Source organism: Hyperoodon ampullatus, assembly GCF_949752795.1.
Source record: "Hyperoodon ampullatus genome assembly, chromosome: 3".
Classification (NCBI taxonomy): Eukaryota; Metazoa; Chordata; class Mammalia; order Artiodactyla; family Ziphiidae; genus Hyperoodon; species Hyperoodon ampullatus.
The window spans coordinates 157880290-157898765 of record NC_136916.1 but is presented as its reverse complement, the minus strand read 5'-3'; the positions used below and the strand labels follow the sequence as shown (position 1 = coordinate 157898765).

Here is an 18476-nt window from a genome sequence, read left to right as displayed (position 1 = left end):
AGGTGCAAGACCAAATAATTACCTTATAGCTTAGTAAATTTTTTAAAAAACTACATGATACATAATATACTGTGGAAACATTCTGCATTGGGAGATCAGGAAAGAAAGGAGACTGGGCCTTGAAGGATAAACTTTGAAGGATAAGATGTATAGGTGGGTAGGTACGTAACAAGTCGTACATTCTGATCCATATGGCGGTTATGGTTCTCACTGTAAACTAATATAGTTAATTGAATGGTATTCTAGTGTGTACATTTGTCTCTTGTGAGCTTAATGTACTCTACTGCTGAAACATGACTCAAATAGGAGTACCAAAAAGAAAAGAAAATCCAGCTCCTATGTTTACAAAGCTGAGCTGCCAGTTCCAGAACGGCTGAAGACAGGTTGTGAAAGGACTCTGTTCTTTTGCGCAGAGGGTGTTTCTTTCATTTTTTAAAGTAAGTTGAATTGCAAGGAAATATCATGTATGATTATTCTGCTCGAATGCCATTCCGCTTTTCATGACTACTTTTCATTGAAAAATTCTTTGTTATTTTAAATTCAAGCTGGTTTATTGGCCATATCATCTTCCTGCTTGTGTTGTATTTACTAGGGTAGGTAAAGATGAGTAGGCTACTATGTAGCCTACTATGTAGGCATAACTAGCCAGCCATCATGACTTTTTGGTCCACTGTTTATACTTAGAATTCTAGTGATTCTGTTATTTTCCTCCAAGCCTTGTGTAATACCACTTGAATTTCTCTAATAAATTTTGAATTAAATTGTGTAATCATAATGATTGAGAATTGTTTTGTCTAGGGGGGCCCCCAAGTCCTTGTAATCTCTTAAAGCAGCGGTCCCCAACCTTTTTGGCACCAGGGACCGGTTTCGTGCAAGATGTGGGGCAGGGGGAATGGTTCCGGCGGTAATGTGAGCGATGGGGAGCGGCACTTGAAGCTTCGCTCACTCGCCCGCCGCTCACCTCCTGCTGTGCGGCCCGGTTTCTAACAGGCCGCGGACCGGTAGCGGCCTGGGGGTTGGGGACCCCTGTCTTAAAGGGTTCTTTAGAAACCCCTTTTCATTAAGTATATTTGCTTACTTGAAAAGTACCTCCATCTTCTATCAAATTTTCATGACTCAAAGCATTTATGCAGTGTGACTGCATTTGAAAACTTAGACATTTTAAAAACTGTTTTAATGAGATAAAGGTAGTAGTAACACTTTTTTTTTCTCCTGAAATGAAGCACTGTCTTATTTGACATTTTGCCTTTTCTAGTGTTTTACTAATATTTATTGAAAGCTGTTTTCTAATACGCTTCTTTGAGTTGGTTGTACAGATACTACATGTGTTTCTTGTCTCCAGTTAATAATTAACTTCTGTTTTTATTTCTTATCAATGCCTTAGGAAAAACATATAAACAATGAAGAAGAACACTCAAGGAGGATGGAAGAGGCCAGATTGCAGCTCAAGGATCAACTTCTTTGTCTGGAGACTGAACAGGAATCCATTCTTGGTGTGATAGGAAAGGAAATTGATGCAGCTTGTAAAACCTTCTCCAGGGACTCAATGGAGAAATTGAAAGTAATTATGAGTTCTCATTGTGCCTTTCAGTTAGTTTCCTAATATATAATTATAAGAAGATTTCAATGCATGGTTACATGGTAGTCACATTTTTATTCCAGAGAGTTTTATGAAACAAAATAATATCTTGCATTTTTTAGAATGAGCTGTTTTATCTATTGCACATTCATGGTAAGAGGTAGTATGCTGTTATTCCACTGAATTGCCTGTATCTCACTCTGTAAAAGAAAATGTCTTACAAGGGAAGCAGCAGTTCTGACTAAAACAAAATCCTTTGAGTGAAGAAGCCTGGATTTTGAATTTTTTATTATCACTGGTCATTTTTGTTGTTGTTAGTATATTACTGGCTAACATCTTTTGAGTACTAGTTATATTACAGATACCGTGTAAGTAAGTACAGTGTATGCATTCTCTCCCTTAATTGCTGAAACCACCCTATCCTTTAGGTACTCAGATTAAATCCATTTTAGACAAGAGAAAGCAAGGCTTGGAAGGGTTAAGTAACTTGCCCCTGGCCACATATCTAGTCAAAAGCTAGAACTAGGACTTCAAACCTCGGGTGTCCAACTGTGGAGCTTAAACAAGTAACCACTATGCTATTTGCCTTTCCTATTTTAAAAAAATTACATTTACTTTCGTTTTCCTGTCTTTAAAATGGATTATTGCTACTCAATGTGTAGTCCTAGTGAAATGATAAATAAAAACATGTTAATCATGGAAGTTCTTAATTCCTTGAAGGTAAGCACCTCTTTTGACTCTAGGTTCTAGTACTGCTGTGTTACATACAAAGAGCATTGCAGTGCTTTAATATGGTATAACCATAATACATTATAATTTAGCCCATCGTTTACCCCGTATTTATTTCATCTGATGATATGACAGCACTCGAATTATGGTATTATGCATAAAGGTTTTTTTAAACCTCTTCAGATGTTTCTTATTATTTTGTCATTCATCTTTTTTCTCATATAAAATATTCTTCCCTTGGACTTTCCTGGTGGCACAGTGGTTAAGAATCCTCCTGCCAGTGCAGGGGATGCGGGTTTGAGCCCTGGTCCGGGAAGATCCCACATGCCGCGGAGCAGCTAAGCGCGTGTGCCACAACTACTGAGCCTGTGCTCTAGAGCCTGTGAGACACAACTGCTGAAGCCTGCGCACCTAGAGCACGTGCTCTGCAATAAGAGAAGCCACCGCAGTAAGAAGCCCATGCACCACAACGAAGAGTAGCCCCGGCTCGCGGCAACTAGATAAAGCCCGCGCACAGCAACGAAGATCTAATTCAGCCAAAATAAAATAAATAAATTAATTAATTTAAAAAAATACTCTTCCCTAAAGTACTTTCCCCTCTTTCTTCCTGCTGTTCCTTTCTTCCTGCCCATCTTTTTTTTTTTTTTTCTTAAGTAATGTTTTAAAGAAAATCAAATGATGATTCTACACTTGTGCCTTAGGATTCAACTTTAAAAGAAATATTTCAACTGGTAGAATTTGGTGGAGTTGATGGAATTTCTACAATATATATTTTTATATACATTTTTTAAAAAGCTCAGACGTCAATTTGAGAGGACTGTGAGCCAAGTATGAGAAGTAATTGGCTTTAGGGGAAAACCAACTTTCAGTCCTGTTATAATGCTGTTTTATTCTTTTCCCTGTCGAATGAGGCTTTATTTAGGACTTGTCTTGTTTACATATATTTAAAGCCTTGAAATCCTAATTTTATCACAAAGATGCACAGGTTAACAATGCAGTATTTATTCTGTATTTAAGAATTTGTGTCAGGATGGCTTGTTTTCAGTCAAGTAGTGATGTAAAAATGGAAACATTTGGATTGTGTTATAGGATATATAAACCTTGTTATGGCCAATTACAGGCTAAAACATAGTGTGCAGATAGCAGATGGCTTAAATATTTTATTTCTTTATGAGGTTCAAATTATCCTTCCAATATTCTGAAAAGTACCCTATTCTTTAATAGGCTTTCAAGAATGCAGTGACTGTGGTAATAGGTCTTTACACCTCTTCCCCTAGAGAAATACTAATTCAATCTTAGTGATGGGTGGAAAGTAAATCTAAAAGAATGGAAATTCGATTAATATTTTTTTAAGAATTCTTTTTTTTTCATTGTGGGTCTCTTTCCATTAATAACTTGTGTTGTTTCATTCCTATAAAATTGAAAAAAAGGAATATTCAAGAACATAACACTTGCTCTCACCTCACAGAAATCACCAAGGTGTTTATTAAAATAAAATTGATTCTTTGCTTTATAGTTCAGAAATATAGGGGAGATCGGTGGTCCTTGTAAAATGTTTTCAAAAATGGAATAATTCCAATTATTCCTGGTCATTTGTTCATTTTTGAAATATTGCTCATGAAATTTTCAGCCATTTTATGTAGAAAGTGACTGTCTATGGAATGGATTGCATAATAGATATGCAGCAAATGAGTCTGAGAAAAGTCTTTGGGAATATTGGCATTATTTCTAATTATATTTTCTTTTTTCAGTACCATATTTATTACTTATTCCACATTAGTAAGTGCATGCAATGATTGAAAACCTATGGTTAGACACTTAATAAACCACCACTATTATGAAGCAATTAGAAAAGTGTCTGAATTAAAGATACAATATTTTCATTGACCAATCTTTGATAATTCCAGAGCTTTTCCCCTAACACTTGGTTTTAGCATTTGTTTGTGGAGCATGAAGAGGGTAGGCTTTGGACCAAGACAGATGTGGGTACAGATTGTTAATATATGACCTTGGATGAGTTATGTAATCTCTATTCTCTCTAAGAATTCATGTCCCATTTATATGTTGGGTTACTATGAGGGTAAAGTAAACATAGATATAGAAGGTGCACATCATAGTGTGAAGTATCTTGCACTTAGTAGATACTCAACTAAAGATAGCTGTCATTATTATGTAGAGCTTTTTTTGTAGTATACTCATATTACCATTATATGCTTTCTGTTTCTCTAATCTTTTTATGACAAATGCCTGTTACAGTGCTCTTGTCATAATATACTTTGAAGTGTATTTATTGATGCTTACATCTTGATATGCAGTTAGTAGTGATAATGGTGTTCTGTATGCCTGACACCATGCTAACACCCATTTTATTTAATTTATACCTTGGCCGGAGGAGGTAGTTTACTCACTTTACAGATGGTAACCTACAGCTTAGAGGAATTAAGTCACACCACTTATAAGTGATTGAGTGACTGTTGTTAAACACTAAACTATATATAAATTTGTAAAGCAAGTCACAAAATATGAACATTGTACTTATCTCAAATTATTTTGGTCTTTAATCTTGAGCACTATACCTTAGGTCACTGAAGACTTGAGACTATGACATAGATCAACGAAAAAGAATAATAAAAACATCATAATCAATGACAAATTGATGTTTACAAATATTCAACATGGTACAGAGGTAGAAGAGGAAGAAAACACTATGGACTAGAGTGATTAAGGGAAATCTCACTGAAAAGGCAGGCAAGGCACAAGAGTTGAGTGAGATTTAGATAATGAGAAACATGGATGAGGGAAAGGTTGGATATAAGAATATAACACTTGTATATGGCACATGGTCAGCACTCATTATGCATTCATCATATGTCTAAATGAATTACCTAATGATATTCCTTAGGGGAATGATGTGCACACACATTAAGAAGTATAGAAGTATTTGAGAATAGGAATAGACATATCTTGCAAAGGGATAAGATATTTTTAAGCAGAAAATTTCTAGGAAAAAGTGATGCAAAAATATCATAGGTAGCACAGAGTTCAAAGAAGGTAGGCATTGAGAAACACTTGTGTTTAAAATTAGGAAGTCATTGACAACCTTTGAGTGTAGTTTTATCAGTAATAAGACAGAACCAGAGGACAAGGGATTTTATAAATGAGTTGGTGTGAAGGAAATCAGAGCAGCTGGTGTAGACAACCTATTTATTGTAGAATTTTGTTACCATCATGAATTACAAAGCGATGTTGGTATGAAGTCATATTGATTAGGTTCTGTCAGTTCTGCACAACCATTAATGAGACAAAATGGCCCACATAGTATAAAATTAAAGAAGGAAAAATGAGACAAAGAATTAGGTTTCTATGTAATTACATCTAACTCACTGTGAAATACATTACCTGGAACAAAACTGAGGAAAAGAAACAAACACAAATGAAATAAATTGGTTTAAATGAGGCTGCTTGCCATGCAGAACTCCATGGAATCAGACTCAGTGATTCAAGCAGTAATAGCACTTGAAAGGTGATTCATGTCTCTCTATGTGAGCTAAATATTTACTGTCAATACATACATACATGGATACATATATACATGCTTACATAAATAGGCATGTTAAATAAATAATGGTTTGGAATTGGTTTCATACTTGGTATGAATTTTCTTCTTTTTAAACCCATGTTTAGAGACTAAACTTTTGGATGTAATGGTGAAGAATTTTCATTTATGTAAGTTCACTTCAGAGAAAAATCAACTTCTAATAGACAATTTCCTCTTTTTTGTAGGTTTTTTCATCTGGTCCTGTTATTAATTATGACCCACATCGCTGGTTAGCAGAAAGCAAGGTAATTAATCTTTGAATCCTAAAGTTTTCATAATTTTTATGACCTTCAAGGCATCCTATTTGGGCTAGTCATATATTTTGACATATAACTGAGCATATGAAAGCATAATACTTCATTGCTGGGAAAGATATCATTGTAATGCATTCGAGAAACTTCCATGTTCTTTTAGTTTAACATTTAAAAATTAGCTTAAATGTATAGGCATGGAATGAGAGAATAAATGACAGTAAGTAAAACTGTTGAAATATCAAAATTAGACTGTCGGAGAGACAAATTCCTCTGCCTTTTCCTTGGGATAGGCCTTGTCTCTGGAGGTGAACAAAGGTCAGGGCAACTGTAACCAACCTTCATTTACACATATATACTTATATTCTGATTCTGGAGGGTTAGCTCAAAGCCTGCCAAATCTCTTTGTGGCTCAAGCAAATCATTCATCTCTCTGGGTGTCTTGTTTTCTCACTTACAAAATGGGAGGGGTAAACTTTGTGTTCTGAAGATAACTTTACTGCTTCATGATTCTTTGGCATATGATTTAAATTTAGTGGAAGGTAACCAAAAATAAATAAATTGAGCAATTTGCTCATTTTAGCAAAAAAGATTCTCCTACACTGTGGGATAGTTATCAGCTATCTTCATAGATCAAATCAACTTGGAAATTCACTAATTTAAATATATAGAGAGTTATGACCATATAAGATGTTGATACCTGTTTATTCAATTATCAATACTTAAGCACTTGCATTCCTTTTTAGAATAGTTTTTTTCAGCTTTAAGTTACTAAAATCTTCCATCACATTTAAATTCTATAAGAAAACCAACTGTACTATAAACCTCACCAATTGTGGCCCAACTTAGGATTTTGTTGCAAGAAAGAACCGTTAAGTTTGTACAATATCCTTATTTAAAAATATGAGCAAAGTGAGGTTTCTGAGAAGGTATATGACTTTCTCAGTGCCATATAAAGAGTGGGAAAATGTATTACATGCCATGTCAGATTCACAATTAACATTCTTATTATTATTTGTATTACCATTTAAAGTCTTTGTTCATTCAGCCAAGATTTGTTGATTGAGTACTTTTTTGTATACAGACATTGGGGATGTTAAGTAAGTGTTAGCAAGCTGTGAAAGTTAATAGGGAAAATGTAGATGTAAACAAATTTTAGAAATCCTTAAAGTGTTTTATATTGTTATAGAAATATGTAAACATTGACAAAGGAACACAGAAAAAGGAAGAACTATAGTGTTCATGTTGGGAGGATGGGAGAGTATGACACTGCCAGCATGTCACAGAAGGCTTCTGCAAAAATACAATGTTTAAACTTAGTCATACACAAAATATGTAGAAGTACTCTAACTGGCTAAGTATAACAGTGGCAAGAAGATGAATATTTGAGTCAACACAGATAAGGCCCTGAGATTTGTGAGTAAGGTACAGGTGGGAGGTGGTGCAAAGACAGAGTTCACTTTTGAAAATACCAGATATTCATTAGAAAAGCCTCTTTAAAAAAAATTCTTAATAAGAAACTAACAGTATTATGATTGAACATTGAAATTTACTCAGCCTTATAAAATTTTCTCTCCTACTTTAAATACAGTGATCCTGTGCATACCTAACCATTTTTGATAGAACCAAATGCAAACCTGTATTTATGCTACCTGTATAGTAAATTTAGAATAGACATGTTTTGCTGTCTCAGAATTTTTTAGCTAGAAACTTGTTGTACATTAATAAAGCATTTCTCTTTTTTTCCCAACTCCACAATTCTGACAACAGAGCAATGTACTTGGAATTTTCTTTCAAGTTAAAATCTTTATCATTTCTGAACAGAAAGCTTTCACTGCTGTTGTTCAGTTAAACTATGAGAGCCAGAGATGACTCTTAATCATAGCTCTTTAATTTGGGAGCGAGTGAGCCGTTTTCCCTTATCATTTAATGGGATTGAACTTCCAATCAGACAAGTTTTAATACTGCATGAGGCAACTGTTCCTCTACAGTGTAAAAGGGTCATGATAAGCAATACTACGCTGACCAACTGACTAAGGAGGAATTGACTCTATTTACTAGAAAGATGGCTTAGGTTATTCATGGGCTGCAATACTGTAATTCCCGTGAACTATGACTGGACAGCTCTATAAGTATTGCAGATAAGATCTGACATCAAAGGACAAAAACTATATGGAAAGTAGAATTGCTATTCAGCTAGACCATGCTGACATCTTGCTGTATTAGAAGGACCTCTGATTGCATTTGGTAATTGTTTTCATAAATCTGCCAAATGAATTTCTTCTTTTAGTGTTAATTCTAGAAGAACTAAGGGACTGGGTGGGAATTGTGTCACTGTTGCTTGGTTGGCATTGGTGACATAACATAAACATGAAGCCCAACTAAAGTTGGACCAGGTTCATAGATAAAATGACCAATGAAGGGTAAGAATAAGACACTGAAGGGAGGAAGAGGGTTGAGGTGGTCATTAAATTATGCAAGAGTTACCATAGATAAAGGATTTGTGTTTGTCATAAATCCTGACAAGGCATGTAGAGGCCAAATTTTATTCAGTTTAGCAGAGAATTTTCTAAGTAGCTACTATGCCCCAATGTTATATTACATGCTGTGGATATAACGAATGAATTAAGAAATGATCCTTCCTCTTGAGGAACATGTTTCCTCTAGAAAAGTCGACACTATGTAGATAATTTCAACATTATATGTAAGAGCTGTAACAGAGGTATGTAAAAGCTGCCTTGGAGGCTGATGTCGCAGTTAAATCTTGAAGCCAGCCAGGTAAAGAGGAAAGAACATGCATACAGAGTAAACAATTGTAGAAATGGCCTGGAAGAGAAACAGTGTGATAAATGCAAAAGAAACCCCAAGTGATTTGGCAATACTACATACAGTATGGAAATGTGAGTCAGGGAATGTCAGGGCTGAGGCTCCAGAAGGAGGGAGAGATTAGATCCATCAAGAAGAGCATTGTATGCCATTTTCAAAGGTTGGGTCAGCTCTGCATTTAGTGGGGAATCATGAAGGAGTTTTGAACAGGAGAGTGAAATGTTTGTATTCATAGTTTAGAAGCATCACTCTGATAGTGATGTGAAAGGTAGATTAGAGGTGGGAAGCCCAAAGGCAGGAACACCAGTTAAGAGGTCTTCGAGTGAGACCCAGGACTCTGGTGGAGGTAGGGTGAAAGTTTGAATTTAGGAAATTGTAGAGATTCAGAGGAAGGGACAGACTGAAGAAACATTTTGGTGACAATATGCAAGTGATGTTTAATGTTATGTCAGAGGCTGATGGAGGAGGAGGTGTCCAGGATTTTCCATTTAAACTAGAAGACTACAGTCAAAGGTTAGTATTGGAATAGACAGACATGCAGGATCCTAGGTAGGCAAGCTAGCAGAAGTATTGGAAGAGTTTCCACCACAGGGATTGATATCCAGAAAGTTCCATTTGGACAGGAATGCCTAAAGAGAAGCAGGGACAAAGGCATAGAGCAGAGTTTAGGTTCAAATCATGGAGAGAAATGAGAAGTAGCAAAGACACTTGCAGTGAGAAAGTAGGCACAAATCATCAAATCTAGAGCCATCAGGCATTCACTTTCAGGATGGAACCACAATACGAGCAAGCATCACTCTTGATCCCAGATCTTAACTTATCATTTTATGATAGTGAATAAAACTGATGTCAACTGCTCTTCAGCACAATGCAGGAGGCTCAATACTCTTTTGTTTAGAGAGCACATTTAATTCTGGGAGTCTGGCATTAATTACACTCTTAAGATGCATAAAGGTGTATCTTAGGAGAATTTATATGCTTCTTTGGCTCTAAAGATCTTTTCCTTCTTGGCCTTTATCCCACTGTATTGAAACTCCCATTTACTCTTCTCCTCTTTCTTTAATCTGTAAGCATTAGGAGGGGAGACCTGTGTCTATCCTGTTCCTATTGCATCTTTAGTGCTTACCACAGGCTTGGCTACATGCTCAATAAATATTTTTTTTTTTTTTAGAGAGTAATTAGGCTTGCTGCATTTTCCTACTCAGGTTACCTCCTCAGCTTAAATATCACCAATGAATAAATAGCAAGCAGATTAGATTTCAGTAAATATGTCAGTTCTCACATATTGGTTTTCTTTGATCAGTACTGTAAATTTTAAGATTATATAAATAAGAAATATACTTCCAAGTTATTTGGGGATTTTCCTATATTATCCTATTTGGTATCATCCCACAGAGTCACACTTTTTATAGTATCAATATAACATGTTTCATGCATTGACAAGCATTTGCTTTTCCCTACTGTTTTTGAAATATTATAACTGAAGCAGCGTTAGAGATTGTGAAGTTTGACTTTCTCATTTTGTAGATGAGAAACGGGTCCTGGGAGTTTTGAGTTTTATCTAAGGACATAAAACTAGTTTCTGAGAAGGGTTTGGGAACCTGGATCTCTGAACTCTGTGCCATTGTTTTTTTCTACTGATTGTGTGACCTACACTTGAATATAAACCTTACATTTATGAATATTGTCTTTTTAGTGATGTGGATTTTTTAAAAACAGTTATTGTGTGAGAAGTATTAGACCTACTGTATTTAATTCTTGTTGAAGAATGCAAATGACCATCTAGTATTTTATCGTTCCAGTGTAGACATCAAAATGTGATACAAATACTCAGGTATATTCATTCACGTGGTGGAAATATCCTTAGGTAGTATACAGGGAACACACTCAGCTTAATTGGAGGAAGCATTTTGTATCGTTTAATATGTACTATGATTATGGGTATATTTCTTCCAGATTATTTTCAAACCAAGCAGAAAAGTGGAGAAAGTATTATTGAAAGAATTATATTTTGAGGTTGATTTAGATTTGAATTTTGCAGTTCTGGTTTAATTCTTGTTTTGGTGATCTAGCACATTTTAAAAAATTGCCATCCTCTTTATCTCCGGTTCTTACATAAGCATTTTGTCTCAAAATTGTTTTTAGAGTTTTGGTGAAGGAAGCATTGTAGTTAAAAGCAGCAAAATTATGGTTCCTGATATTATTGCTAACTCTATCAACTATAATCTTTTATTTGAATTTTCTGTTTTCCTTGGTTTTTAGCTTTGAGTCACTCCTTAGTGACTTTCGGTATATTATTCCAGTGAATCTCATTAGAGGATTCTTACAGATTAAAAAGATCATTTTGATTGTTTTACTAGATACTTCAGAATATCCCCACCTAGTTGCAAGCTGTCAACTAAGAAGGTAAAAAACTACCTTATTTAGAAATTCTTTCCCTATTTTGGTTTACTTAGCAATACTTGTTGATGTAGTTAAAATAATGAGCCTATTATGTAATCTGTAAGATGCTCTTGTGAGTGGTTAATAGAATGGTGTTTGCACTGTGATTAATAACCTTGTCAGCTAATTATTGTTTGGAATTGGTAAAGTTATTCCTGTACTGTGTTCCAAGCTGTTTCTCCAAGATACTTAATGAATGATAGATAACGGGTGTTTCTCTAACAGACTCTGATTCTCTTAATTGATTATTGGTTGATTAAATTTCCATAAGTTAATTTGTTTCATAGGATTAATAATATATTCTGCATACTTATTCAATTCATATCAAGCATCTAACTATGACCTATTTTTAATTTTGTATGGCAATGGAATAAAGGCTCAATGGGAATTAACTGGAGCCATAGGTCATACTGTATTAGTTTGCTAGGGCTGCCATAACAAAACTGGGTAGCTTAAACAACAGGTATTTATTTTCTCACAGCTCTGGAGCCTAGAAGTCAAAGATCACGTTGCCAGGGTTGGTTTCTGATGAGACTTCTCCTTGCCTTGTAGACGGCCACCTCTCATGTGGGGGCTGGCACTATGGTTGGAGGAGTTGAAGGTTACGAGTCAGAGAGTGTCTCTTCTTATAAGGACACTAACCCTATAGGATTAGGGCCCTACACTTATGGCCTCATTTAATGTTAATTACTTCCCTAAAGGCCCTGTGTCCAAATTCAGTCACACTGAGAGTTAGGGCTTTAACATATGATTTTGAGAGGGATGTAATTCAGTCCATAACACAGATCAAACCTGATTAATGCTTTGTTGCAAATAATTTTTTGTTATTGTTTTGTTTTTATCAGAACCAGTAGGATTATTGTTATGACAAAACAGAATTGGTTTTTTATTATCATCTCTTAGCAATGGTAGTGAACACGGGCCAAAGACTGGGATGGAATAAGTAGGAAAGCATTATGAAAAAGAAATGTGAAGTTATTTTCTAAATTTGCCATTAAATCATTGGGAAAGAACAGATTAAACGGGATGATTGAAGCTGGTGATCCCCAGGGACTCATTTTGTTTGGACCACATGAGTTAAAAATAATTGATTTGGTAATGAACATTTAAAAAAAATCAATTAAGTGCATTATTACAACATGAAATTGTTTTCCTTTTGAGATATCAGAGGATCTGATAACGCTAGGGTTTCATTCCGTTGTGGTAGAAAACAGAGTTAAGAAGAACCATGGACATGACACCACATTAGATATGGTGCCCTTCTTGCCCTTCTTTTTTGTGGTTGCATTTTTATAGTCGAAACTGATAATGTTCAGGTCCTAAATGTGTTACTTTTGACTGTTCATTAAGCTTTCTTAATATAGTTAGCTATCGTTTGACATAATCACCATCATTTTCTGTTGACTCCCAATATGGAAGAAAAGTATTACTTGATTTTATCTTTAGGCTTGCACATTATTTTTTTGGAAGTCGATTGAAGAGAAGTGGATTTATCTCTTGTATCCATGCATGGTTCAAAATGGTAAATAGTAACATAGTAGCCTGAATTGAACTTTTCAAGAAAAACAAAAGAGAACATATTTTCTATGTACCTTTACAGATGTTTCCTATGTGGCACCTTTAGCATGTACATTTGATGTCTCTGATGTAAACCAATGAAATTAACTCCGATAATATTATCTAATAGCGACTTGGTCCTAGAACTTGTTGGTCTTCCTGTAAATAAGAGGTTGAATAATCTGACTTCTTTTACTCTTTCCTCACAAGGATTTTTATGGTCAACTGTGAACCTCATACCTTTTATCAATCCATATTTGATTTTTTTAAGTGCATTCCTTCTGGTTAATCTGTTTCAGATTTCATCTTGCATGTATGTATTTCTTCTGTATGTCAAGGTTATTTCATTTAATTGTCTCCAACATACTAATACATCAATTTATATTCTAATACCTAGCCATCTGTGATAATATTAATTATCTGATCTTAGACTAATCCTGAGGGGATTGGCATCTGAAACCTGCTGTTTAGGACCATGCCTACATGGCATAGTGTTATCAGGGCTTTTGTATGTACATCCTTTCAGCCCTTCTTCTTTGTGATTGTATTTTTTATAATTCAAATTGATAGTGTTCAGGTCCTAAATGTGTTACTTTTGAATATTAATTAAGCTTTCTTAATATATTAAAACTAAAAGAACTTTGGATTTTTTTCTGTTTTCAAGATACCATTCTCTTTTTCTATTTTATTACTTAGATGCAAGGTGCTACGCCTTTCCAAAAAAAATTAACAGCATCTAATTGTTCATTTAATTACGTGTGTCAGGGCCTCACGATGTGCAAAACTAGCTGTAATGTGCATGTGGATGTGTGTGCACATGCGCGTATGTTGGTTGTTTTGGAAACTGCCTAGGAGATTTTAATCGAAGAATATTATAAAATTCTTGAAAAATGTGTTGAGGGTTTATTATATTAAATTCTTTAACATACAAGAATAAAGATGTGTGTGTGTTTGAGGTGCCAAATAAACAGCAAAAAGACTTTGTTGAAAATATATCTTTTCCAGAAACTATACATCTAACCTTTCCCTTGTTTCCTTGCATCATACCAATAATAATATGATAGTCACCGGGGCTTTTCATTTTATTTATTTTTCTTGAGGAACTGGCAAAGATTGATGAGGTTAATAGAAGGTGTGGTCTACAGATTCAGATTGTAGTTTTAATATAGAAGCAGTGATAGCATAGGCTTTTCCTTATTTTGACTAGTTAATATCAATTAATAAATTAATGACTTAAGTAGTAACGTTTTAGAATCATTTTCTAACTGACCTGTATCAAAATTACTGAATAATTGTCTAGAATAATTTTTATTATTTAGTGCATTGAATACATTCTCATTTTGGAGATTGTAACTAAACACACACACATATAGCCATACAATCTTAGTTAAAGAATTTTTTTGAAAAATGTAAATTGTAACAGCAATAACCTAAAATGTGAGAGGGAAGAGAAGTAAAAGTGTAAAGTTTATGAATTCTACTGAAGTTAAGTTGTTACCAGTTTAAAATAGGGTGATACACATTTAAGATATTTTATGTGAGCCTCATGGTAACCACAAGGGGAAATCCTATAATAATTACATTAAAAAACATGATAAAGAAGTCAAAGCATATTGATACCAGAAGACAACAAAACACACACAAAAAAGACAGCAGAATAAGAATCAAAGAACAAGGAACCTACAAAACATCCAGGAAACAATGAACAAAATGACAATAGTAAGCCCTTACCTATCAATAATTACTTTAAATGTAAATGGATTAAATTCTCTAATTAAAAGACATAGAATAGCCAAATGGATAGGAAAAAACAAGATCCAACAATATGCTGCCTATTAAAGACTTACTTTAGCCTTAAAGGTACACATAGATTGAAAGTGAAGGGATGGAAAAAGACATTTCAGGCAAATGGTAACCCACCCCCCACCCCCCAAAAAAAGAGAAAACGAAAAAAGCAAAGGTAGCTCTAGTTATATCAGACAAAATAGACTGTAAACAAAAAATGATAAAAAGAGACAAAGAAGGTCATTATAAAGGAATCAATACAAGAAGAGAGAACAATTGTAGATATGTGCCCAATGTTGGAGCACCTAAATATTTAAAGGAAAAACTAACATAGCTAAATGGAGAAATAAACAGTAACAAATATAGCAGTATTGAGAATAAAATTTTGATATTTACACTCATCTTTTGTAGGTATAAAGGCATAATCACCATAAACAGTTTGGTGTTCATGCTTTCAGTCCTATTTTGGTCTAATGGGCTGAGCTGCAGTTATTTTTGACAAAAATGTATATTTTTAGATATACCTGTCCCTTCCTTTTGAGTCTTTGACATTGAGGATATGACCTTGTTGTAGTATTTTCTTCTTTTGGGGTTCTATCGCCCCAGACTCTTGTATTTTCCTCCCAACTTTCTATCTACATCTCCATTTTATTTTGAAATTCTCTTGTGTTTATCTCTTTTAAACCCTCTTCTATTTTCTCTGTAGATATTCTTTATGAGCTATTTTATCTCTTCCTATGCCGTTAACCTCCTTTAGGCTGTTGATTCTTTAGTTTGTATCTCTTGACCATATCTCTTGAGCTTTAGAGCTATATATATAATTGGATATCCAATTAGTCATCTGTGCTTCTGTATCTTTTGTTCCTAACAACTTCTATATGTTTCATCCTAATGTTAACTTCTTAACCCCTAAATCATTGCTTCTTTTAGGTTTCCTGTTTCAGTTTAAGCTAAAAATTGACCATCAATACTGATTCCTTTCTCTTCCTTACCCCCCTCACATTTAAGTCCAAATACATACATTTTGGCTCAACCCTTACCATTTTCACTTGTTTGGAATATTGTAACAGCCTCCTGACTTCCAGCCTCCCATATTTGCTCCATTCTATATAGAGAGTATGCTTTCTAAACAACAGTCCAATTCACATCCTTGTCTCTCATATTGTGGTTAGATGGGGATGATGGTATATCCCTCACCCTCACCATGTTTTCTTCCTAAATGTATTAGTGGAATGTTATAGTAGAAAGTGCTCCTTTAATCTGGCAGAATTGACCATGTTTTCTGTGCTATGGAAGTTTTTTTCTCTTTTTCTGTTTGCAATAGTATTTCAAGGTGGATATTAGGAAATGAAGCAGACTTAATTAAATTTCTGTAGTCATAATTGGAAGTTCACATCCTAATTTAAGTTGAGGACTTCCTGTATTTATCTAGTGACATATAGACAAGACAGAGACCTACAAATTGTATAGGAAGTACTAAAGCCAGGTCAGCCAGGTCTCACCTCTGCAGGGAGGTTTAATTTTAGCTTTGTTGATCTATCCCCTTTTACTTTCCCCTTCCTTCCTTCCTCCCTCCCTTCCTCCTTCCCTCCCTCCCTTCCTCCCTTCCTCCCTCTTTCTCTCTCTCTTTCTTCTGTTACATAACAGCTAAGTTGATATATAATTCATGTACCATACATTTGACCTATTTAGAGTTACCATTCAGTAGTTTTTAGTATATTCACAGAGATGTGCAGCCATCACTACATGAATTTTAGGACATTTTTATCACCCCAAAAAGACAATCTGGACTATTAGCCATCACATCCTTATCTGCCCATCCCACCCTTCCTGTAGCACTAGTCAACAAGTAATCTGCTTTTATCTCTATAGATTTGTCTGTTCTAGACATTTCCTATGAATGGAAACATAAAATATGCAATCCTTTATGATTGACTTCTTTCATTTAGCAGAATATTATCAAGGTTCATCTGTGTTGTAGTATGTATCATTACTTTACTTCTTGCTAAATAACTGTCCACTGTATGGATATACCACATTCATTTACCAGTTGATGTTCATTTCTATTATTTTTATTTCTTGCCTGTCATGAATAGTGCTGCTATGAACATTTGAGTACAAGTTTTTTGCGTGAACATGTGTTTTCATTTCTCATAGGTACATACCTAGGAGAGAATTGCTGGGTTATACGGTAATTATGTTTAAGCTTTTGAAGAAAGTCCAGATTGTTTTTCCAAGGTGACTACACCGTTGTACATTCCTATTGTCAGTATATGAGAATTTTAATTTCTCTGTATACACACTAACAGTTGTTATCATCTGGTTTCTTTTTTGATTATAGCTATCCTGCTGGGTGTGAAATGGAATTCTATTGTGGTTTTGATTTGCATTTCCCTGATGGCTAGTGATGTTGAGCATATTTTCATGTGGTTATTGGCCATTCATATATCTTCTTTGGAGAAATGTCTATTTTGATCTTTTGCTCAATTTGTTATCTTTTAATTTATTATTTGAGTTCTTTATTATCCTAGATACAAGTCCTTTCTCAGATATGTGATCTACAAGTATTCTCTCCTGTTCAGTGAGTTGTCTTTTCACTTTGTTAATTGTGACCATTGAAGCATAATATTTTACATTTTGATTAAGTCCAGCTTATCAGCTTTTTTCTTTGGTTACTTGTGCTTTTGGTGTAATGTCTAAGAAATGATTGCCAAACCAAAGTCACAAAGACTTCTGCCTGTTTTCTTCTAGGAGTCTTATATTTTTATTTATTTATTTATTTATTTATTTTATTTTATTTTGTAGCCATATTTTTAGCAATTACATTTAGGTCTTTGATCCATTTTGAGTTAATTTTTTTATGTGATATGAGGTATGGGTTCAACTCTATTCTTTTACATGTGACTATTCAGTTGTCCCAGCACCACTGGTTGAATAGACTATTCTTTCCTCATCAGATTGTTTTGGCACCCTTGTTGAAAGTCAGTTGACCATATATGCATAGTTTTATTTTTGGACTCTCAATTCTATTTCATTGATCTATATGTCTATCCTATGCCAGTACCACACTGTTTTGATTACAGTAGCTCTGTAGTAAGCTTTGAAATGGGTAAGAGTGAATCCTCCAACTTTGTTCTTATTTTTCAACACTTTATTTGACTATTCTGGGTCCCTTGAATGTCCATATGAAATTTAGGATCAACTTGTCAATTTCTCCAAAAACCAGCTGGGATTTTGATTGGAATTGCATTGAATCTGTAGGATGTTTGGGGAGTATTTTTGTCTAAACTATGTTGAGTCTTCTGATCTTTGTACATGGGATATGGTCCCATTTATTTAGGGATTTAAAAGTTTTTTTCCACAGCGTTTTGTAGAGTTATTTTTCTTTCAGATATTTTCAGAGTATGTTTTGCAGTTCTTTTTAAAGGTGTATTATTAAGTATATTATCCTTTTGATGCTATTGTACATACAGTTGACTTTTAACTTTATTTTTGGATTGATCATTCAAGTATATAGAAATACAATTGATTTATGTATATTGACCTTATATACTACAACATTGCTGAACTATTTTATTCTAATATGTTTTTAGTGAAATCATTAGGATTTTCTTATATAGGGGCATGTTATCTGCAAAAAGATGCAAATATGTTTACTTCTTTTTTTTTTCAATGTGGACCTATTTTGTTACATTTTCTTGCAAAATTG

At 34.4% G+C, this 18476-nt stretch overlaps 1 protein-coding gene across 4 annotated transcripts in view; it reads left to right on the top strand.

Moving 5' to 3' along the window:
* Positions 1–18476, top strand: part of CEP128 (centrosomal protein 128) — a gene marked incomplete at both ends in the record, with an annotated part of 391525 nt that overhangs the window by 147584 nt on the left and 225465 nt on the right. For all 4 annotated transcript variants that reach the window (XM_079700920.1, XM_079700919.1, XM_079700917.1 and 1 more), the window contains 2 exons: positions 1385–1561; positions 6092–6151. In XM_079700920.1, the coding sequence (XP_079557046.1) occupies positions 1385–1561; positions 6092–6151 (237 nt within the window). The remainder of the gene's footprint in view (positions 1–1384; positions 1562–6091; positions 6152–18476) is intronic.